This window comes from Bos javanicus, chromosome 18, assembly GCF_032452875.1.
Source record: "Bos javanicus breed banteng chromosome 18, ARS-OSU_banteng_1.0, whole genome shotgun sequence".
NCBI lineage: Eukaryota > Metazoa > Chordata > Mammalia > Artiodactyla > Bovidae > Bos > Bos javanicus.
Window position 1 is genome coordinate 2,029,301 of NC_083885.1, and position 18,124 is coordinate 2,047,424.

General features: G+C 44.4%; 1 protein-coding gene across 5 annotated transcripts in view; it reads left to right on the forward strand.

Annotated features, from left to right (window-relative positions):
- The window catches only part of AARS1 (alanyl-tRNA synthetase 1), a 60,457-nt gene that overhangs the window by 32,305 nt on the left and 10,028 nt on the right, over window positions 1–18,124 (forward strand). For 2 of the 5 annotated variants that reach the window (XM_061386699.1, XM_061386700.1), the window contains 8 exons: window positions 11,301–11,465; window positions 14,241–14,429; window positions 14,672–14,817; window positions 15,437–15,628; window positions 15,993–16,137; window positions 16,508–16,653; window positions 17,262–17,370; window positions 17,525–17,675. In XM_061386699.1, coding sequence (XP_061242683.1) covers window positions 11,322–11,465; window positions 14,241–14,429; window positions 14,672–14,817; window positions 15,437–15,628; window positions 15,993–16,137; window positions 16,508–16,653; window positions 17,262–17,370; window positions 17,525–17,675 — 1,222 coding nt within the window. In that variant the 5' untranslated portion in view covers window positions 11,301–11,321. Of the gene's footprint in view, window positions 1–6,739; window positions 6,841–10,547; window positions 10,657–11,300; window positions 11,466–14,240; window positions 14,430–14,671; window positions 14,818–15,436; window positions 15,629–15,992; window positions 16,138–16,507; window positions 16,654–17,261; window positions 17,371–17,524; window positions 17,676–18,124 lie in introns of those variants that run through there. The other 3 variants (XM_061386697.1, XM_061386698.1, XM_061386696.1) reach the window with 3 other exon arrangements.

The following is an 18,124-nucleotide window of genomic DNA, read 5'->3' on the forward strand; positions in this document are numbered from 1 at the left end:
CAAAGGGTGGATTCAAACATTTGCTAATCAGGGAAGGGAGGGACTGTGGAAACAAGATAAAAGCAGTCTAGAAACAATAGTGCAGTTTGGGGGTAAGGTCCTGGTTCCTCCTCAAGGACTATGCATACAGAATCTTTGAGTTCTCTGGCAGGAACTAAGTCCCTCCCCTGCCCACCCATCTCCCCAACTTCAGGCTGGGCATAAGATTCTTGGAGCACCACCCTGTTACCTCACCACCAACCAATCAGAAGGGAGTCACACACCCTGCAGCCCTCACCCCAAATTTTGTCATAAAAAACTCCCCCAGACCATCAGGGAGTTTGGGGTTTTTGAGCACCATCTACCTGTTCTCCATGCTTGTCCCTGCAGTAAACCTTTCCCTGCTCTAAATTCCCACGTTTTGAGTTGTTTGGCCTCACTGTGCATTGGGCATGCAAACTTGTGTTCTCCTAACATATCTTTAGGGATGACCAGCACAATTTTATACTCTTGTATTTAGATATACAAGATGATGTAGGTTAATACTGGAGATGATGCTGGGAAAGACTGAAGGCAGGAGAAGGGGATGACAGAGGATGATGAGATGGTTGGAAGGCATCACTGATTCGATAGACAAGAGTTTGAGCAAGCTCCAGGAGTTGGTGAGGGACAGGGAAGCCTGGCATGCTGCAGTCCATGGGGTCGCAAAGAGTTGGACATAACTGAGTGACTGAACTGACTGAGACTCAGGGTGAGAGGGTGAGAGAGAGAGAGAGACACTGATCACACCTTAGTGGAAGTTTGAATTACTTTTAAGGGGCATTTCTCCCTGGTTTCCTTTGGCCAGTGATTTTGATTCGTCTGATTCACAATCCATATTTCATGTATCTCAGGATCCTCCCCTGTGTGCCCATGCATCTCTTAGCCAAGATGGACTTTACAGAAAAGGCATATGGGTAGAGAACATCCCTTGACATAACTCCTCTTTGACCTTCAAGGAAACTTTTTTGCACATAAGTGGTCAGGGAGTTCTCTTGACTGTGAAAATAAGAAGTATGTATTGGGTAGGACCCAGCCTCCTGCCTTAATTGTTCCACTATGCTTGTCTTGGACTTTCGGTCCTTATGGAATGAATCTCCAATTGCTTTATCCTGGGGCTGGTTGGGAGTGGGAGCGGGGCTGGGGTGGGGTGGGGCGGGCATCTACCTCCTGTCTCAGAGAGGTTAAGATCATGGGTTTTGGAGTTACACACACACACAGGTTTGAATATTGGCTCTTTAACTTTTTCAGTGTGTACCTAGGCAAAACAGTTACCTCATCTCTAAATGGGATGCCAGTTTATCTGTCTCATACACAGTTGAAAAATTAAGCAAAATATAGTCAAAGCTTTGGTTTTTCCAGAAGTCCTGTACCAATGTGAAAGTTGGACCATAAAGGAGACTGAGCGCTGAAGAACTGATGCTTTTGAGAGTTCCCAGGTGAATTTAACTCAGATGACCATTATATCTACTACTGCGGGCAGGAATCCCTCAGAAGAAATGGAGTAGCCATCATGGTCAACAAAAGAGTTTGAAATGCAGTACTTGGATGCAATCTCAAAAACAACAGAATGATCTCTGTTCGTTTTCAAGGCAAACCATTCAATATCACAGTAATCCAAGTCTATGCCCCAACCAGTAACGCTGAAGAAGCTGAAGTTGAACGCTTCTATGAAGACCTACAAGACCTTTTAGAACTAACACCCAAAAAAGATGTCCTTTTCATTAAAGGGACTGGAATGCAAAAGTAGGAAGTCAAGAAACACCTGGAGTAACAGGCAAATTTGGCCTTGGAATATGGAATGAAGCAGGGCAAAGGCTAATAGAGTTTTGCCAAGAGTACACACTGGTCATAGCAAACACCCTCTTCCAACAACGAAAGAGAAGACTCTACACATGGACATCACCAGATGGTCAACACCAAAATCAGATTGATTATATTCTTTGCAGCCAAAGATGAAGCTCTATACAGTCAGCAAAAACAAGACCAGGAGCTGACTGTGGCTCCGATCATGAGCTCCTTATTGCCAAATTCAGACTTAAATTGAAGAAAGTAGGGAAAACCACTAGACCATTCAGGTATGACCTAAATCAAATCCCTTATGATTATACAGTGGAAGTGAGAAATAGATTTAAGGGGCGAGATCTGATAGACAGAGTGCCTGAAGAACTGTGGACTAAGATTTGTGACATTGTACAGGAGACAGGGATCAAGACCATAGGAATTTAGAAAGATGGTAACAATAACCCTGTGTACGAGACAGCAAAAGAGACACCGATGTATAGAACAGTCTTATGGACTCTATGGGAGAGGGAGAGGGTGGGAAGATTTGGGAGAATGGCATTGAAACATGTAAAATATCATGTATGAAACGAGATGCCAGTCCAGATTCGATGCACGATACTGGATGCTTGGGGCTAGTGCACTGGGACGACCCAGAGGGATGGTACGGGGAAGGAGGAGGGAGGAGGGTTCAGGATGGGGAACACATGTATACCTGTGGCGGATTCATTTTGATATTTGGCAAAACTAATACAATTATGTAAAGTTTAAAAAAAAAAAAAAAACCATCCCCATGGAAAAGAAATGCAAAAAAGCAAAATGGCTGTCTGGGGAGGCCTTAAAAATAGCTGTGAAAAGAAGAGAAGCAAAAAGCAAAGGAGAAAAGGAAAGATATAAACATCTGAATGCAGAGTTCCAAAGAATAGCAAGAAGAGATAAGAAAGCCTTCCTCAGTGATCAATGCAAAGAAATAGAGGAAAACAACAGAATGGGAAAGACTAGAGATCGCTTCAAGAAAATTAGAGATACCAAGGGAACATGTCACGGAAAGATGGGCTCGATAAAGGACAGAAATGGTATGGACCTAACAGAAGCAGAAGATATTAAGAAGAGGTGGCAAGAATACACAGAAGAACTGTACAAAAAAGATCTTTACGACCCAGAGAATCACGATGGTGTGATCACTCACCTAGAGCCAGACATCCTGGAACTCGAAGTCAAGCAGGCCTTAGAAAGCATCACTATGAACAAAGCTAGTGGAGGTGATGAAATTCCAGTTGAGCTTTTTCAAATCCTGAAAGACGATGCTGTGAAAGTGCTGCACTCAATATGCCAGCAAATTTGGAAAACTCAGCAGTGGCCACAGGACTGGAAAAGGTCAGTTTTCATTCCAATCCCAAAGAAAAGCAGTGCCAGAGAATGCTCAAACTACCGCACAATTGCACTCATCTCACATGCTAGTAAAGTAATGCTCAAAATTCTCCAAGCCAGGCTTCAGCAATATGTGAACCGTGAACTTCCTGATGTTCAAGCTGGTTTTAGAAAAGGCAGAGGAACCAGAGATCAAATTGCCAACATCCGCTGGATCATGGAAAAAGCAAGAGAGTTCCAGAAAAACATCTGTTTCTGCTTTATGGACTGTGCCAAAGCCTTTGACTGTGTGGATCAGAATAAACTGTAGAAAATTCTAGAAGAGATGGGAATACCAGACCACCTGATCTGCCTCTTGAGAAACCTGTATGCAGGTCAGGAAGCAACAGTTAGAACTGGACATGTGCCGGGGACCAGCCCCGGCTGATCCAGGGTATTCGAAGGAGAGACGGCATAGGCGAGGATCAGGAAACAATTGCTTAATTAAACGTTAATTAAGGATATAAAGAGTAATAGAATGAGGATAGCTCAGTGAGGAAATTTAGTGGAGAAAAGCGGCTGAAATAAGGATAGCTCAGTGAGGAAATTCAGTGGAGAAAAGAGGCTGAATAATTCAGCCAGAAGGTAAGAGAAAGAACGACATGGTGAGACCAAGTTTCGGTGAACAAGGCCCGCACTTTATTTTCCAAAGTAGTTTTTATACCTTAAGTTATGCATAGAGGATAATGGGGGAAGGGGTAGAGTCATGCAGCAAGCCAGGCTTTCTTCCCGCAAACTTATCATATGCAAAAGCTTAGGTGATTTGCATCATCTTCTGGCCCAGAGGCCTGTTAACATTTTAAGACCTTTTCTTCAGAAAACTTATTTTTCTCTAAAGGTGATTGGTCAGGAGCCACCCTCCAAAAGCATTAGATAAAGTTGCATTCCTACAGAGCAAAGGTGTGGTGAGCTATAACAAGAAAAAGAATTAACTCAAGGGTCCCAGGTTACAAACATTAAAGCTACTACTTACACCAATTATATTAATCAATACACTGCCAGGGACACAGCAGGTAAGGGATATGGAAACTTAGCAGCAAACATTGGCCCAAAAAGTGAAAATCCCTTCACCAATACAATTTCTAATCAATCTTTTAACTACTCAAAAGAATCTGTGTTTAGACAGTTTAGAACATCTCCTGCCTCTCACAGTTGGGAGGCTCTGAACAATCACATGTGGCCGGAAAAACCAATTCAGGCAGGCTAGAGGATTTCCAAAGGAGTTTGTAGGTTAAACACTGTCACACCCAGGAATTATTAACTGGACCTGTAAGCTAACTCTTTTTTTCAGAGAGGTAGTGGGGGACAGCCCCCCGTAAAGTCAGAGGTGTAGGTGAAAGCACAAAGCAGAAAGTAGGCAGACTCTGGTTTTGGGTGTAAATGCTCGAGAATTTCCAGGGGTACTCCTGAGGCTCGATCCCGCCTTTGCGTGTGCCAAGCCTCCTTCCTCATGACCTTTGTCATGGGCGGGGTTCCTCACGCTGGCTCCCGGCAGCGATAGAACTCCAGTTGAGCTATTCCAGATCCTGAAAGATGATGCTGTGGAAAGTGCTGCACTCAATATGCAATATGCACTCAATATGCAATATGCCGGCTCCCGGCAGACATGGAACAACAGACTGGTTCCAAATAGGAAAAGGAGTACGTCAAGGCTGTATATTGTCACCCTGCTTATTTAACTTATATGCAGAGTACATCATGAGAAATGCTGAGCTGCAAGAAGCACAAGCTGGAATCAAGATTGCCAGGAGAAATACCAATAACCTCAGATATGCAGATGACACCACCCTTATGGCAGAAAGTGAAGAGGAACTAAAAAGCCTCTTGATGAAAATCAAAGTGGAGAGTTAAAAAGTTGGCTTAAAGCTCAACATTCAGAAAAAGAAGATCATGGCATCTGGTCCCATCACTTCATGGGAAATAGATGGGGAAACAGTGTCAGACTTTATTTTTGGGGGCTCCAAAATCACTGCAGATGGTGACTGCAGCCATGAAATTAAAAGACGCTTACTCCTTGGAAGAAAAGTTATAACCAACCTAGATAGCATATTGAAATGCAGAGACATTACTTCGCCAACTAAGGTCCCTCTAGTCAAGGCTATGGTTTTTCCAGTGGTTATGTATGGATGTGAGAGTTGGACTGTGAAGAAAGCTGAGCACTGAAGAATTGATGCTTTTGAACTATGGTGTTGAAGACTCTTGAGAGTCCCTTGGACTGCAAGGAGATCCAACCAGTCCATTCTAAAGGAGATCAGCCCTAGGTGTTCTTTGGAAGGAATGATGCTAAAGCTGAAACTCCAGTTCTTTGGCCACCTCATGCAAAGAGCTGACTCATTGGAAAAGACTCTGATGCTGGGAGGGATTGGGGGCAGGAGGAGAAGGGGATGACAGAGGATGAGATGGCTGGATGGCATCACCAACTCGATGGACGTGAGTTTGAGTAAACTCTGGGAGATGGTGATGGACAGGGAGACCTGGCGTGCTGCAATTCATGGGGTCGCAGAGTTGGACACGACTGAGCGACTGAACTGAACTGAACTGGACAGCAAGGAGATCAAACCACTCAATCCTAAAGGAAATCAACCCTGAATATTCATTGGAAGCTGATGCTGAAGCTCCAATACTATGGCCACCTGATGTGAAGAGATGACTCACTGGAATAGACCTTGATACTGGGAAAGATTAAAGGCAGGAGGAGAAGGGGGCAACAGAGAACAATATGGCATCACCAACCCAATCAACAGGAATCTGAGCAAATTCCAGGAGATAGTGAAAGACAGGAAAGCCTGGTGTGCTGCAGTCCATGGGGTCGCAAGAAGTCAGCATGACTGAGCAACTGAACAGCAAAAAGGAAATGTTTACTAATGCTTTGCATATAAGTATTAACTATTATTTTTCAAAGGCAAATGGAAGACCAGAGGCCAATTTAATTGCCTCTCAAAGAGTAAGTTATTTCTTCCACACCAAATCCAAGGTCACAAGTGTGTCCACTGGCGTAACATATCAGAATCCGAATACCATTCTATAACAAAACGAACACAACTAGATGCTAAGAGCTGGGACCTCTACCAAACACACGTCACTGTTTCCCCTCATTAGCCAAATCAACCACTAGGACTTATCCTGTGTGCTCAGTTGTGTCCCACTCTTTGTGACCCCATGGGCTGTAACTCGCAGGCTCCTCTGTCCATGGGGATTCTTCAGGCAGAAACACTGGAGTTGATTGCCATGCTCTCCTCCAGGGGATCTCCCCAACCCAGGGATCGAACCCAGGTCTCCCGCACCGCAGGCGGATTCTTGACCGTCTGAGGCACCAGGGAAGCCCACGACTTATCTTAAGGATACTAAAATGTCGGTTTCTAGCAGTCCGCAACCTTACTCATCACGTGATGGGCCCCAATCCCTTCTTTCCCTGACATTGCGTCAGCCAGAAGTAGAGCCGCCTTCCCAGGAATCAACTAAGAAGCTGATACGTACTCCAGTTGATTGGCATGTGGCTTGACCAATAATGTCTCGGGAAGGCAAGGCGCGGCGAGGCACTTTCCCCCACGCTCTCTGGTTGGACGGGGCGGTGCGTGCTGCAGCCTGCCGCGTCTTGAGGCCCGTGCCACTGCGCGTCTGTGGGAACAGGTAACCGAGGGATCCGGGCAGTGGGCTCTGAGAGAGAAGTCAGGAACTGCGACCCCGGGAGAAGCAGACTGGACTGAGGGAGTTCTGCCGCGCAGACATAGCGGCTGGGCCCGGCGTCTGGTCCCTGGGCCAGGTCCTGTGAGGCCTCTGGAACCGGGGCCCGGGCCGGAACCGAGGCTGAGGAGGCAGCTGGGCTACCCGGCCGCCGGAAGGTGGCTTTTTGTCAGACCCCTGGAGCGGCTTTGGCCTTGAGTGGCCTTGCTAAGGACCGAGACCCTGGAGGGATCATCGTGGTCGCCGACTACCCGTCCCAGGCGGAGGTTTTATACGCCCTGGTTTTAATCCCCTAGGGACGGGCGGGGTTGCCCGGTTGCGTGGTCAGGATGGGTAGGATCAGGCTGCGTGAGCCGTTCCCTCAGTTGTCGGCGCCCGCCCCCCAATTCTTGATGGTAGCTAAGTAACTGATTCTAGTCCAGGCCCTTCTGGAGGCACTTGCCAAGCTCCGTTGCATTCAGCGATTACTGTCAGTCTTTTCCCGCTATGCTTTAAGTTCATTCGCAATTCGCTCTTTAAAGATTCCTATAGCATGAAATACTTAGCAACCACTGAACTGGATGCTGAGAACATTCCCGTAGTGGAGAGCAAAACCTCCAGTCATGATTCCCACTGGGCTGGAATTTACAGCCTCTTGGGGAAATGGACATCAGCCCTCAAATGCATGTGGAAATTATGGCAGAAGTCACCTGGGGCTCTGAAACTAAAACAGGGAAAATCTGATCAAGAAGGAGAAGCCTTCCTTAAATAAATTTCTTTGAAGTTGAGATACCAACAATGAGAAATTAACTAGGAAAAACCAAAGAGGGGAATAGGGTAGTCAGCTTACTTCAAATGAAGAGCATGTTGAAAGGTCCAGTGGCTGGAACCTTAAACCCAAAGGCCGCGGCTCCTGCTGGGGTATGGAATCTGGTCTCCTCTGTGCTACCTCTGTATCCAATGTAACCTTCCTGTATATTAATATTGAATAAGTGAATGAGTTGTGGTGACACAGCCTTGAATAGTCCCAGCCTCCATAGGGCTTTACATCAGTATATTGGCTCCTTTTATATCATACTGCCGGAGAAGGCAATGGCACCCAACTCCAGCACTCTTGCCTGGAAAATCCCATGGACGGAGGGGCCTGGTGGGCTGCAGTCCATGGGGTCCCTAGGAGTCGGACACGACTGAGCGACTTCACTTTCACTTTTCACTTTCATGCATTGGAGAAGGAAATGGCAACCCACTCCAGTGTTCTTGCCTGGAGAATCCCAGGAACGGGGGAGCCTGGTGGGCTGCCATCTATGGGGTCGCACAGAGTTGGACACAACTGAAGCGACTTAGCAGCAGCAGCATATCATACTGCAGTTACTTCTAGGTATGACTGTCTCCCCATTAAGGGTGTAGACTCTATTCATCTTGGTTCCCAGCATATAGTATGGACTCAGTATGTTGAAAGAATGAGCAGAGATGGAAAATCCGTATGTCATTTGGAATGGAACTGTTTGTTTTTCTCAGTGGCACATTTAGAGGAGGAGCAACGAACACTGTGCAACAGCTATGATGCTGTTGCTCCGTCGGAGTTAGCACCCTGCGTTCATTGTTGCCACCATTATTAAGGTGCATTGAGCCATGTTGAGGAGGGTCAAGGAGGAATGTGGTGTGACAGAGTTTCTAGAAACTGTAGCCTTGACTCCTTGGCATCAACAGAAAGTCCTCAGCTATGGAAATTTTAGTCAGTTCTTTGACTCAAAGGCCTTCTTGTTTGAAAAATGGGTTGATTGAGTTTTGAATAAATCAATTGAAATTGTGATTAAACATAAAATCTAAGAGTCACAGTCTCATCATGTTTGCTGTATACATCTTTCTTTGTTGTATCTTCCTCCTAAGAAGGAAGAAAACTTTGAGGTAAGTGATGTAAAGTAGTAGTATCCAGTTTGTTCCAGTTTACCAGTTGCTTCCAAATACAGGAGGCGTTTTGAACCACACACTCCAGGTGTAGGCAGGATAGGTACTACTGTTTTATAAGAAGGGAAACAAGTGTAGGACAAAGTGACTTTAAAGGTTAGAGCTAGGTCTAAGGTTAGAGACTTTTAGATAATACTGTGAATGAGATGGTTCCTTATTTTTCCAGACAGCCAGAGCTGTTGGCAGTGCAGCCCCATGCCACTTCTCTCTCACCCGCCTGTCAGAGAAGCCATGTAATATATGTGAAAGAGATTGGAAACTGTAAATCTGTTTTTTTTTTTCCAATTAAAAAAAAAATGTTTTATTGAGGAACAACCGACATACAAAAAGCTGTGCATACTTAATGCAAATAAGTTGATGAGTTTGAAGATAAGTATACATTGATGAAACTATAATCACAATCAATACTGTAAATAGTAATATATCATCACATCCAAAAGTTTCCTCCACTCTTTTTAATTTTTAATTTTTTGTGTGTGATAAGAGCACATAAGATCTGCCCTCTTACATTTTTAAGTGTAAATGCAATATTCTGAACTGTAGGCACTATGCTATGCAGTAGATCTCTGGGACTCACTCCTCTTCCATAACTGAGCCTTTGTATCTTTTAACCAACACCTTCCCTATCCCACTTCTCTACTCCCCCTCTTCCTGTACCTTGGTAACCACCATTCTACTCCCTTCTTCTATGAGTTTAATTGTTTTATATTACTCATATCAATCGGATTGTATAGTCTTTGTTTTCCCACATCTAGATTATTTCACTTAGCACAGTGTCCATTAGGTTCATCCATGAATTTCATGTCCTCTGTATATACTCAGAAGTGAAATGGCTGGATCATGTTGTAGTTCTATTTTTCAATTTTGAGGAAACTCTATACGATTTTCCATAGTGGCTGTACCAATTTATATTCCCACCAGCAGTGTACAAGAGTTCCCTTTTCTCCACATCCTCCTCACCAACACTTATCTTTTGATTTTTTTTATCAAAGTACAGTTGATTTACAATGTTGTGTTAGTTTCAGGTATACAGCAAACTGATTCAGATATAGATGTATAGATATTCTTTTTCAGATTCTTTTTCATTTAGGTTATTACAAGATATTGAATGTTGAACTATACCAGTTCCTGTGCTGTACAATAGGTCCTTGTTGTTTGATTTTTTAAAATAATTGTCACCCTAATAGGTATAAGGTGATGTCTCATTGAGGTTTTGATTTGCATTTTCCTGATGATTAGTGATGTTGAGCATCTTTTCATATACCTGTTACCATTTGCATGGAATATCTTTTACTAACCCTTTACTTTCAGCTTATGGCTATCCAGTGAGTCTCTTGTAGAATGAATATAGTTTGATCTTTTTATTGTATCCATTCAAGCACCTTTAGGACTTTTGATTGAAAAGTTTAGTCCACTTACATTTAAATTAATAAGTAATTATTGATATGTAAGGACTTACTACTGTCATTTGTTAATATTTTTTTATTTTGCTGTTTTTTTTTCTTTTCCTCTCTTTGAAAGTGAAAGTGAAAGTGAAGTCGCTCAGTCGTGTCCGACTCTTTTCGACCCCATGGACTGTAACCTGGCTCCTCTGTCCGTGGGATTTTCCAGGCAATAGTACTGGAGTGGATTGCCATTTCCTTCTCCATGTAAATCTGTTTTACTTCCTGATTTCCCTCTCTTCTGAGTCCCTTTCTCTTTCACAGATTCTGAGCTCTGCCTCCTTACTGCAGCTGCAGCATCCTCACTCCCAGCAGCCTAACAGCTGGGAGGACAGTGGCTTACCTGTTGGGTTCCAGAACCAAGTTGAGGCAGGTATATTCCTGCTACTTGCAGGTAGTCTCTTGTACAGATAAGCCCATCTCCAGGTCCGTTGTTGCTGGCAACAGCCTCCCCAAGATGGTCTGGCCAAACCTGGAGGCTCTGGCTTTGGGGATAGTGAAACTTGGCACAGTTCTAGACATGTGGGTGAAGACAGAGCTGGAAGGGTCCTATCGAGTGCAGGCCTAAAATAGCTCCCATAAAGACCTGGAGCTAGGACTGGAACCCAGGGCTTCTCCTGAGCCTCCCCTATCCCCAGTGGACTTTTCTGCTAGACCATGAGGTTTTATTCTCATTTCCTAATTCCTGACCTAGGGCTTGGCACAGTGGGTGCTCCATACATTTTTGCAGTGAATAAATGCATGAAGAAACCACCTCCTATTGCACTTAATGTGTTGGTATATTGAACTTGAGGTTGGCCCTGGAAGGAAGAGCATGTGCAGCTGTTGTCTGCTAGCGCAGCACGTTTTGCTTCGATGATAATTTTAGCTTTGGACATTACAACATAGAGGTTTTAGGATCACACAGCTTACCCATGTCCTGCTTTGACTTGGCCTGAGAAGCTAGGAGCCCTGTGTAATGCTTACTATCTCTCAGTTTCACTTCCCCTCATTTCTTTCTTTTTTTTCTTTGGTTAGATCCCTAGGGTTATTTTCAAGATGGACTCAACCTTAACAGCAGGTGAAATCCGGCAGCGTTTTATAGATTTCTTCAAGAGAAATGAACACACCTATGTTCACTCATCTGCCACCATCCCTTTGGACGATCCCACTTTGCTCTTTGCCAACGCAGGCATGAACCAGGTAAGGTTGTTTTCCCTTCCCCTTGCCTTTTTGTCCACGTAGGAGGCAGCAAAGCAACCCTGAAGTCCTACAGAATCCCAGTTGTGTCACTCACTGTGTAGTCCTTATGTTGTTGAACTTCCATTTCTTTGTGTGTGAAAAGAGAAATAATAATAGTGCCTGTCTTTAGGTTGCAGTGAGGAGTAAATAAAGTAATGCATTAAAAATGTTTCCACAGGGACTTACTTACCTGATGGTCCAGTGGTTTAGACTTCACACTTCCACTGCAAGGGGCTCGGGTGAGGCCAAAAAAAAAAGGTTTAGCACAGTATTTGAAGTAGGTACTTGAAAGTTAGCTATTGTTATTTTTAATTATGATGAGAGACCCTGATACTCATGGATTAACCTTGTATGCCTCTCAAGAAAAATACAGCCTGCATCTAGTCTGTAATGTTTTGCCCTTTTTTTTTTTTCTTTCCTAAGGAAAAAGTTATGTTTCATTAGAATCAGAGTCTGGGTTAATCTTGCTGAGCCCTGAAGAGACTTGTTAACTCAGGTGTTGTGGTTCTCCTTCATCTTCTCATTGTTCTTGTATTTTTCTTTATAAAATAAGTCAGTTCTTCAGAATTCTTTTAAGGCTTTGCTTTCATTCCCATTCTAGGCCATGCACTGTTTTATTGATTTTTAATTTTTTCTTGAAGCTACTGCCAACCAATGTCAATTTGTATCTACTGCTAAAGAAACTTATTGGGGCAACTGATCTATAAAAGATACTTGGAAGTTTTATTTTAGGAGACAAGAGTTTTCTCTTGAAATAGTGGGAGTATCACAAGTTGATAAAGGTGTTTCAATATGCCTGTGACATGGAAAACTGTTTAATCGGTTGGAAGTGGCTTCAGGTTAGATAGTGCCCTCAGGGCTTTCCTTTGGAGGTTCTCTGGGTGCCCTGCTTAGCTCGATGGGCCCACCAGCCATTAGGATGACCCTCTCTGGGATAAGCTGACATTTTCTTTTGTCCCAGGTCTCTTCTCTGGCTTTGAAAAGTGGCAGCAATGGAAACATTTTCCACCTTGTGCAACGTGAGCTATGAGATTATAAAAGCATTTTCCATTATGTGTGTGAGCCCATGCATACACCTCGGATTGAGGGCACTGATTTCAGGTGGATTCTTTCAAGGTGGTGGGCTTTCTGGAGCACTGAAACAGTTCTGCTTTAGGCAGACCTAGGCTTTGTCTTCTCCCACCACAAAGTCCAGGCTTGATGAACATTCCCTGAATAACAGTAACTAGTAGACTGCATGTAGCACCTCCTGTACACCAGGCACTGTTCTGTGTCTTACATACACTAACACATTTGACGCTCACTCCGTACCATCCCACTGAGGCACTGAAGGCTCGGGTAAAACTGCCTAGGTTCATGAGACTGGAAATGCTGGAGCGTGGATTTGAACTCAGAGAGAGTCATTTGTTTAACTTATGTGCTCTGTTGTTTAGTTGCTAAGTCATCTCCAATTCTTTGAGATCCCATGGACTGTAGCCTGCCAGGCTCCTCTGTCAGTGGGATTTACCAGGAAAGCATACTGGAGGGGGTTGCCATTTCCTTCTCCAGGGATTGAACCTGGGTCTTCTGCATTGGCAGGCAGATTCTTTACCACAGAGCCACCATGGAAGCCCCTTACATGGTCTGCTGCTGCTGCTAAGTCACTTCAGTTGTGTCTGACTCTGTGCGACCCCATAGATAGCGGCCCACCAGGCTCCCCCGTCCCTGGGATTCTCCAGGCAAGAACACTGGAGTGGGTTGCCATTTCCTTCTCCAATGCATGAAAGGGAAAAGTGAAAGTGAAGTCGCTCAGTCGTGTCCGACTCTTCACAACCCCATGGTCTGCAACCTACCAGGCCCCTCCATCCATGGGATTTTCCAGGCAAGAGTACTGGAGTGGGGTGCCATTGCCTTCTCCATTACGTGGTCTGCCTGCCAAGTCGCTTCAGTCATGTCCGACTCTGTGCGACCCCATGGACTGCAGCCTACCAGGCTTCTCTGTCCATGGGATTCTCCAGGCAAGAACACTGGAGTGGGTTGCCATTTCCTTCTCCAATTACATGGTCTACTACCTCTTAATCAGAAATACCTTTTTTTTTTTTTTTGCTTGATTGTTTGTACATTTTGAATTAGTATTTGTTAGGCATCTGCTCATTCTATCCAGATGCTGGTTATACAGAGCTAAGTAAGATAGTTTTCCTTTAAGGAGTCTGTGGTCTAGTGCAGGACTATCCAGTGGAACTTGCTGCTGTGATGGTAATTCTGTGGCTAATCACACATCAGCCAGGTGTGATTATGGAGCTAGTATAACCTAGTTGTGCTGATTCTACTCCTTTAAAAGGTCTCAATTTTTTTTTTTCCTTATCACCTTTACTACCAAGCCAGCACATCAGGTTTGGAATGAATTCTTCTAGAAAGATGGTATAAGCCTTGACTGTCAGAGACTTAAGAGGAAGCACTGGTTTCACTGCATCAACCTTGACCATTATCCTAGATCTGGCAGGGCTTTCTGTCTCTCAGTTGGTGTTACTGGCATTGATGGGAATCGTTAGAGAACTTGGGCCAGTGGAGCGCTGCGGCAAGACAGGCTGCCTCTGCTGCAGCCCACAGGGCCACCTGCCTCTGATAAGTTTCGGTTTTGCAGGCTGATCATATCTGGAAATGGACAGTTTAATGTGTGGTCTCTTCCTGCCAGCGTGCAACCACCTGATATATATGCAACTCTTTAAAAGTTGAAATGTTCCTTTTCTTTTTTAGTTCAAACCCATTTTTCTGAATACTATTGACCCATCTCACCCCATGGCAAAGCTGAGCAGAGCTGCCAACACTCAGAAGTGCATCCGGGCTGGCGGCAAACACAATGACCTGGATGATGTGGGCAAGGATGTCTATCATCACACCTTCTTTGAGATGCTGGGCTCCTGGTCCTTTGGAGATTACTTCAAGGTAAGTTCAAAGAGGAGATCTGTTGGCATTTTGAGATTCAGAAGTGAAGGACATTTCTTAATTCTAAGACTTCCTGAACGCAGTGCCTGTAATTTGATGATTTCAGTTTATGTTTGGATTTCTTGTATAAATTGATCCTGAGTTTGACTATTTATGGTGAAAACACTGCTTTGGCCCTCTTCTATTCATACTAAATAGACTTTGGTTTGGTCACATTTCACATCTTTTTGATCTTGTTGTAGGAACTGGCATGTAAGATGGCTCTGGAACTTCTTACCCAAGAGTTTGGCATTCCAGTTGAAAGACTCTACGTTACTTACTTTGGTGGGGATGAAGCAGCTGGCTTAGAACCAGACCTGGAGTGCAAACAGATTTGGCAAAACTTGGGGTAAGAATGCAGCTTGCATGTTGAGAGTATGAGTATGAAAAAATAAAATGATTGCTACTCTCAGTGCCAGAGTGGGGTCTTAGGCTTGGAGTGCATTGCCATTTGCTATTTTAGGGTATGAATTGGGAGGTGGAGGTGCCTGGGAGTAATTATCTTTTGCTGCATCCATTGTTTCTTAGTAGGTTTACTTGGTCATTCTGTTGTTGAAAGCCAGTATGAAGAGGCATAGGAAGGTGATGCAGCTTTTTAAAAAAGACTTACACTGTCATAATTGTCCTCATTTATGAAAATGAGGGAACATTTGCAAAGAAATTTGTTTAATTTTGTGCATATTCAGCATAAACATTTTCACTTTTATGTGTTTCTCAGCTTTATCTAGATATTTGCATATTTTCATTTAGTTGTGATCATAACATGTGTATTTTATATTCTGTTGTAGTGACTCTTGAATCACTGTTGTGGTTCTTAAGCAGGATTTGATTCAGGCTTGGCATTAGTAATCGCCAAAGAATGAGCTTTCTTTCTAGAAATGCATAAGGATCTCCTTTTCTCAGGGATGCAGGTCTGTGCAGAATCCTGTCGCTGGCTGTAACTGGGCCTTTCTTCCCGCTCTGTGCAGGCTAGATGACAGCAGAATCCTCCCCGGCAACATGAAGGATAACTTCTGGGAGATGGGTGACACGGGCCCATGTGGTCCCTGCAGTGAGATCCACTACGACCGCATCGGTGGTCGGGATGCAGCACACCTCGTCAACCAAGACGACCCCAACGTGCTGGAGATCTGGAACCTTGTGTTCATCCAGTATAACAGGTTGCCTCCGGGTCCTGAGCTGTTCCTGTTAAGAGCAGCAGCTTTCCTCAAGCTGAGTAGAGCAAGAGGAACTCAGAGCACATGATTGTCTTCTCATCCCATCTTTGGGGCCAGTGGGCCAGTGCTAAAGGCATAATTTGCTATAACTTGAACTGCTCTTCTAGAGCTCATTTCCTTGAAGCTTGCCTCACTGTAATGGATCCCAGATTATTTCTTCCCTTTTCCTCTGCACTCCCTTCTTCCCACCAAAATAGGCAGAAGCCAATGGCAGTCACAGCCTGCAAATGGCTAAGTGAGTTTTACCCAGCAGGGAGAGGTGGCAGCTGGAGTCCATGTTCCAACTTCCTCTTTCTGGATCTTGCAGGGAAACCGATGGCATTCTGAAACCTCTTCCCAAGAAAAGCATTGACACAGGGATGGGCCTGGAGCGACTGGTGTCCGTGCTGCAGAATAAGATGTCCAACTATGACACTGACCTCTTTGTCCCTTATTTTGAAGCCATCCAGAAGGTACCGGTCCTAAACTTCTGTGGAGGTTTCCAGGCTGGCTGTTAGTTCTGTCAAAAATAAAACAATTGTATGCTTTGCCATGTGAGGGTACCTGTGACCATCTGCCAGCTTCATTGTTAATATTAATAACAGTGTTCTGAAGAAGCACAGGCATTGTGATTTATTGAGTGCAGGGGCCTGGTTAGAGGCTCTTCACTCTTGCCCCTGTCGCCTTTCTTGGGATTACAGGATCTGGTGAGAAGCTCACCCTTTCTTCTTATCCGTCTCCCCCCGCCCCCCGCTCCCCCGCAAGTCCTCTGGAACCTTCTAGGGTAAGGCAGCACCAGAAGGGCCGCTTCCCAGTAAGCTGCCTCCTGGTTTTTATCTGCAGGGCACAGGTGCTCGGCCGTATACTGGGAGAGTGGGTGCAGAGGATGCTGACGGGATTGACATGGCCTACCGGGTGCTGGCTGACCACGCTCGGACCATCACTGTGGCCCTGGCCGATGGCGGCCGACCTGACAATACGGGGCGGGGGTAAGTGCGTTACACATGGCGCAGCGTTAGGACTGACACTTGAGTTTTTGGCTCTGTGGAACTTAAAGCCACACTTCATTATTGCTTTATTTGTCATCTAGGTAGTTGGAGGGATTCTTTTTCTTTCCTTTTTTAGGAATAGAGGGAGTTTCAGCTTACTTTGAGCAGAGTTCACTATATTAAATCTTTGCTGCCAAGTACAAGATGATAAGGATTGTATTTAAGGTTGTCTGATAAGACATTGACAGGGGCAGGGTAGATACTAATTAACATGAGGCAACTTGATTATTGACAGGCAGGACCTGGTATTGTGGGCATCAAGTCGGCCATCTGGTCTGTACTTCCTGCCTCCATCTCTGGTTCAGCAGAACAAGGTTGGAAGATAAACCAAGGTTACCTTGATGTGTATGTGTAGCTATATAGTAACATCCACAAAACATGAGTTTTATGCTAGAATTAATGTTCATGACCTTGGGGGAATGCAAAAAAAAAAAGCCTTAGGAGAGTCTCTCAAAGAGTAGGCCTTTTGGTAGAATTCCAAAAGGCCGTCTACAAAATGCTTGACTGGGAATGCTGTCTAGCGGGGTCTTAGGTTCTGTCTCTTACAGGTATGTGTTGAGACGGATTCTCCGCCGGGCTGTTCGATACTCTCACGAGAAACTCAACGCCAGCAGGGGTTTCTTTGCTACGTTAGTAGACGTTGTTGTCCAGTCTCTGGTAGGTGTATTTCCTGCTCACCTCTTCTGTACTAAAGTGCATACCTTAATTGGGGTAGGGTGGGCGATGTCACACTGTTAATGAGAATTTTTAGAGGAGTCATGATATAATCCTTGTCTTTATTGGCCTAAAATCTGTGTTTCCCATTTGCCAGGGAGATGCGTTTCCTGAGCTGAAGAAGGACCCAGATATGGTGAAGGACATCATTAATGAAGAAGAAGTGCAGTTTCTCAAGACTCTCAGCAGAGGGCGTCGCATCCTGGACAGGAAAATTCAGAGCCTGGGAGACAGCAAAACCATTCCTGGTAAGAACCAGTTTGTTCCTTTCTTCATCAGGCTGGTTCATCTTCCTGGAAGGGGCAAGCCTTTTCTCACAAACTTGACTATAGACTCCTGTGTCTCCAAAGGCTGAGCATAGCCTGGTTAGACTGCTTTGGTGTGAAATGGGGTTTAATAATAAGATTTTTAAAGTAATATATTATTGTGGCAAAGTATTCAAACAGTATAGAGGTAGAAAGTGAAAATGCTCTTTGACTCATTTTTCAGAAGTCACAATTCTTTGGAATTTTGCATATAACTAACCAGTCAGGACTTTTCTCTATTTGCATACAGATGTGTATAGGGGTGTGTGTGCTCACAAGTAAAAATGGGAACAAATAGTATATAATGTTTTACAAGTTTATTTTTTACCTGACAGGAAAGTTAGTTCCAAAAGTTTTTACTCTTTATGGAAATATAATGTACAGGGTGAAAG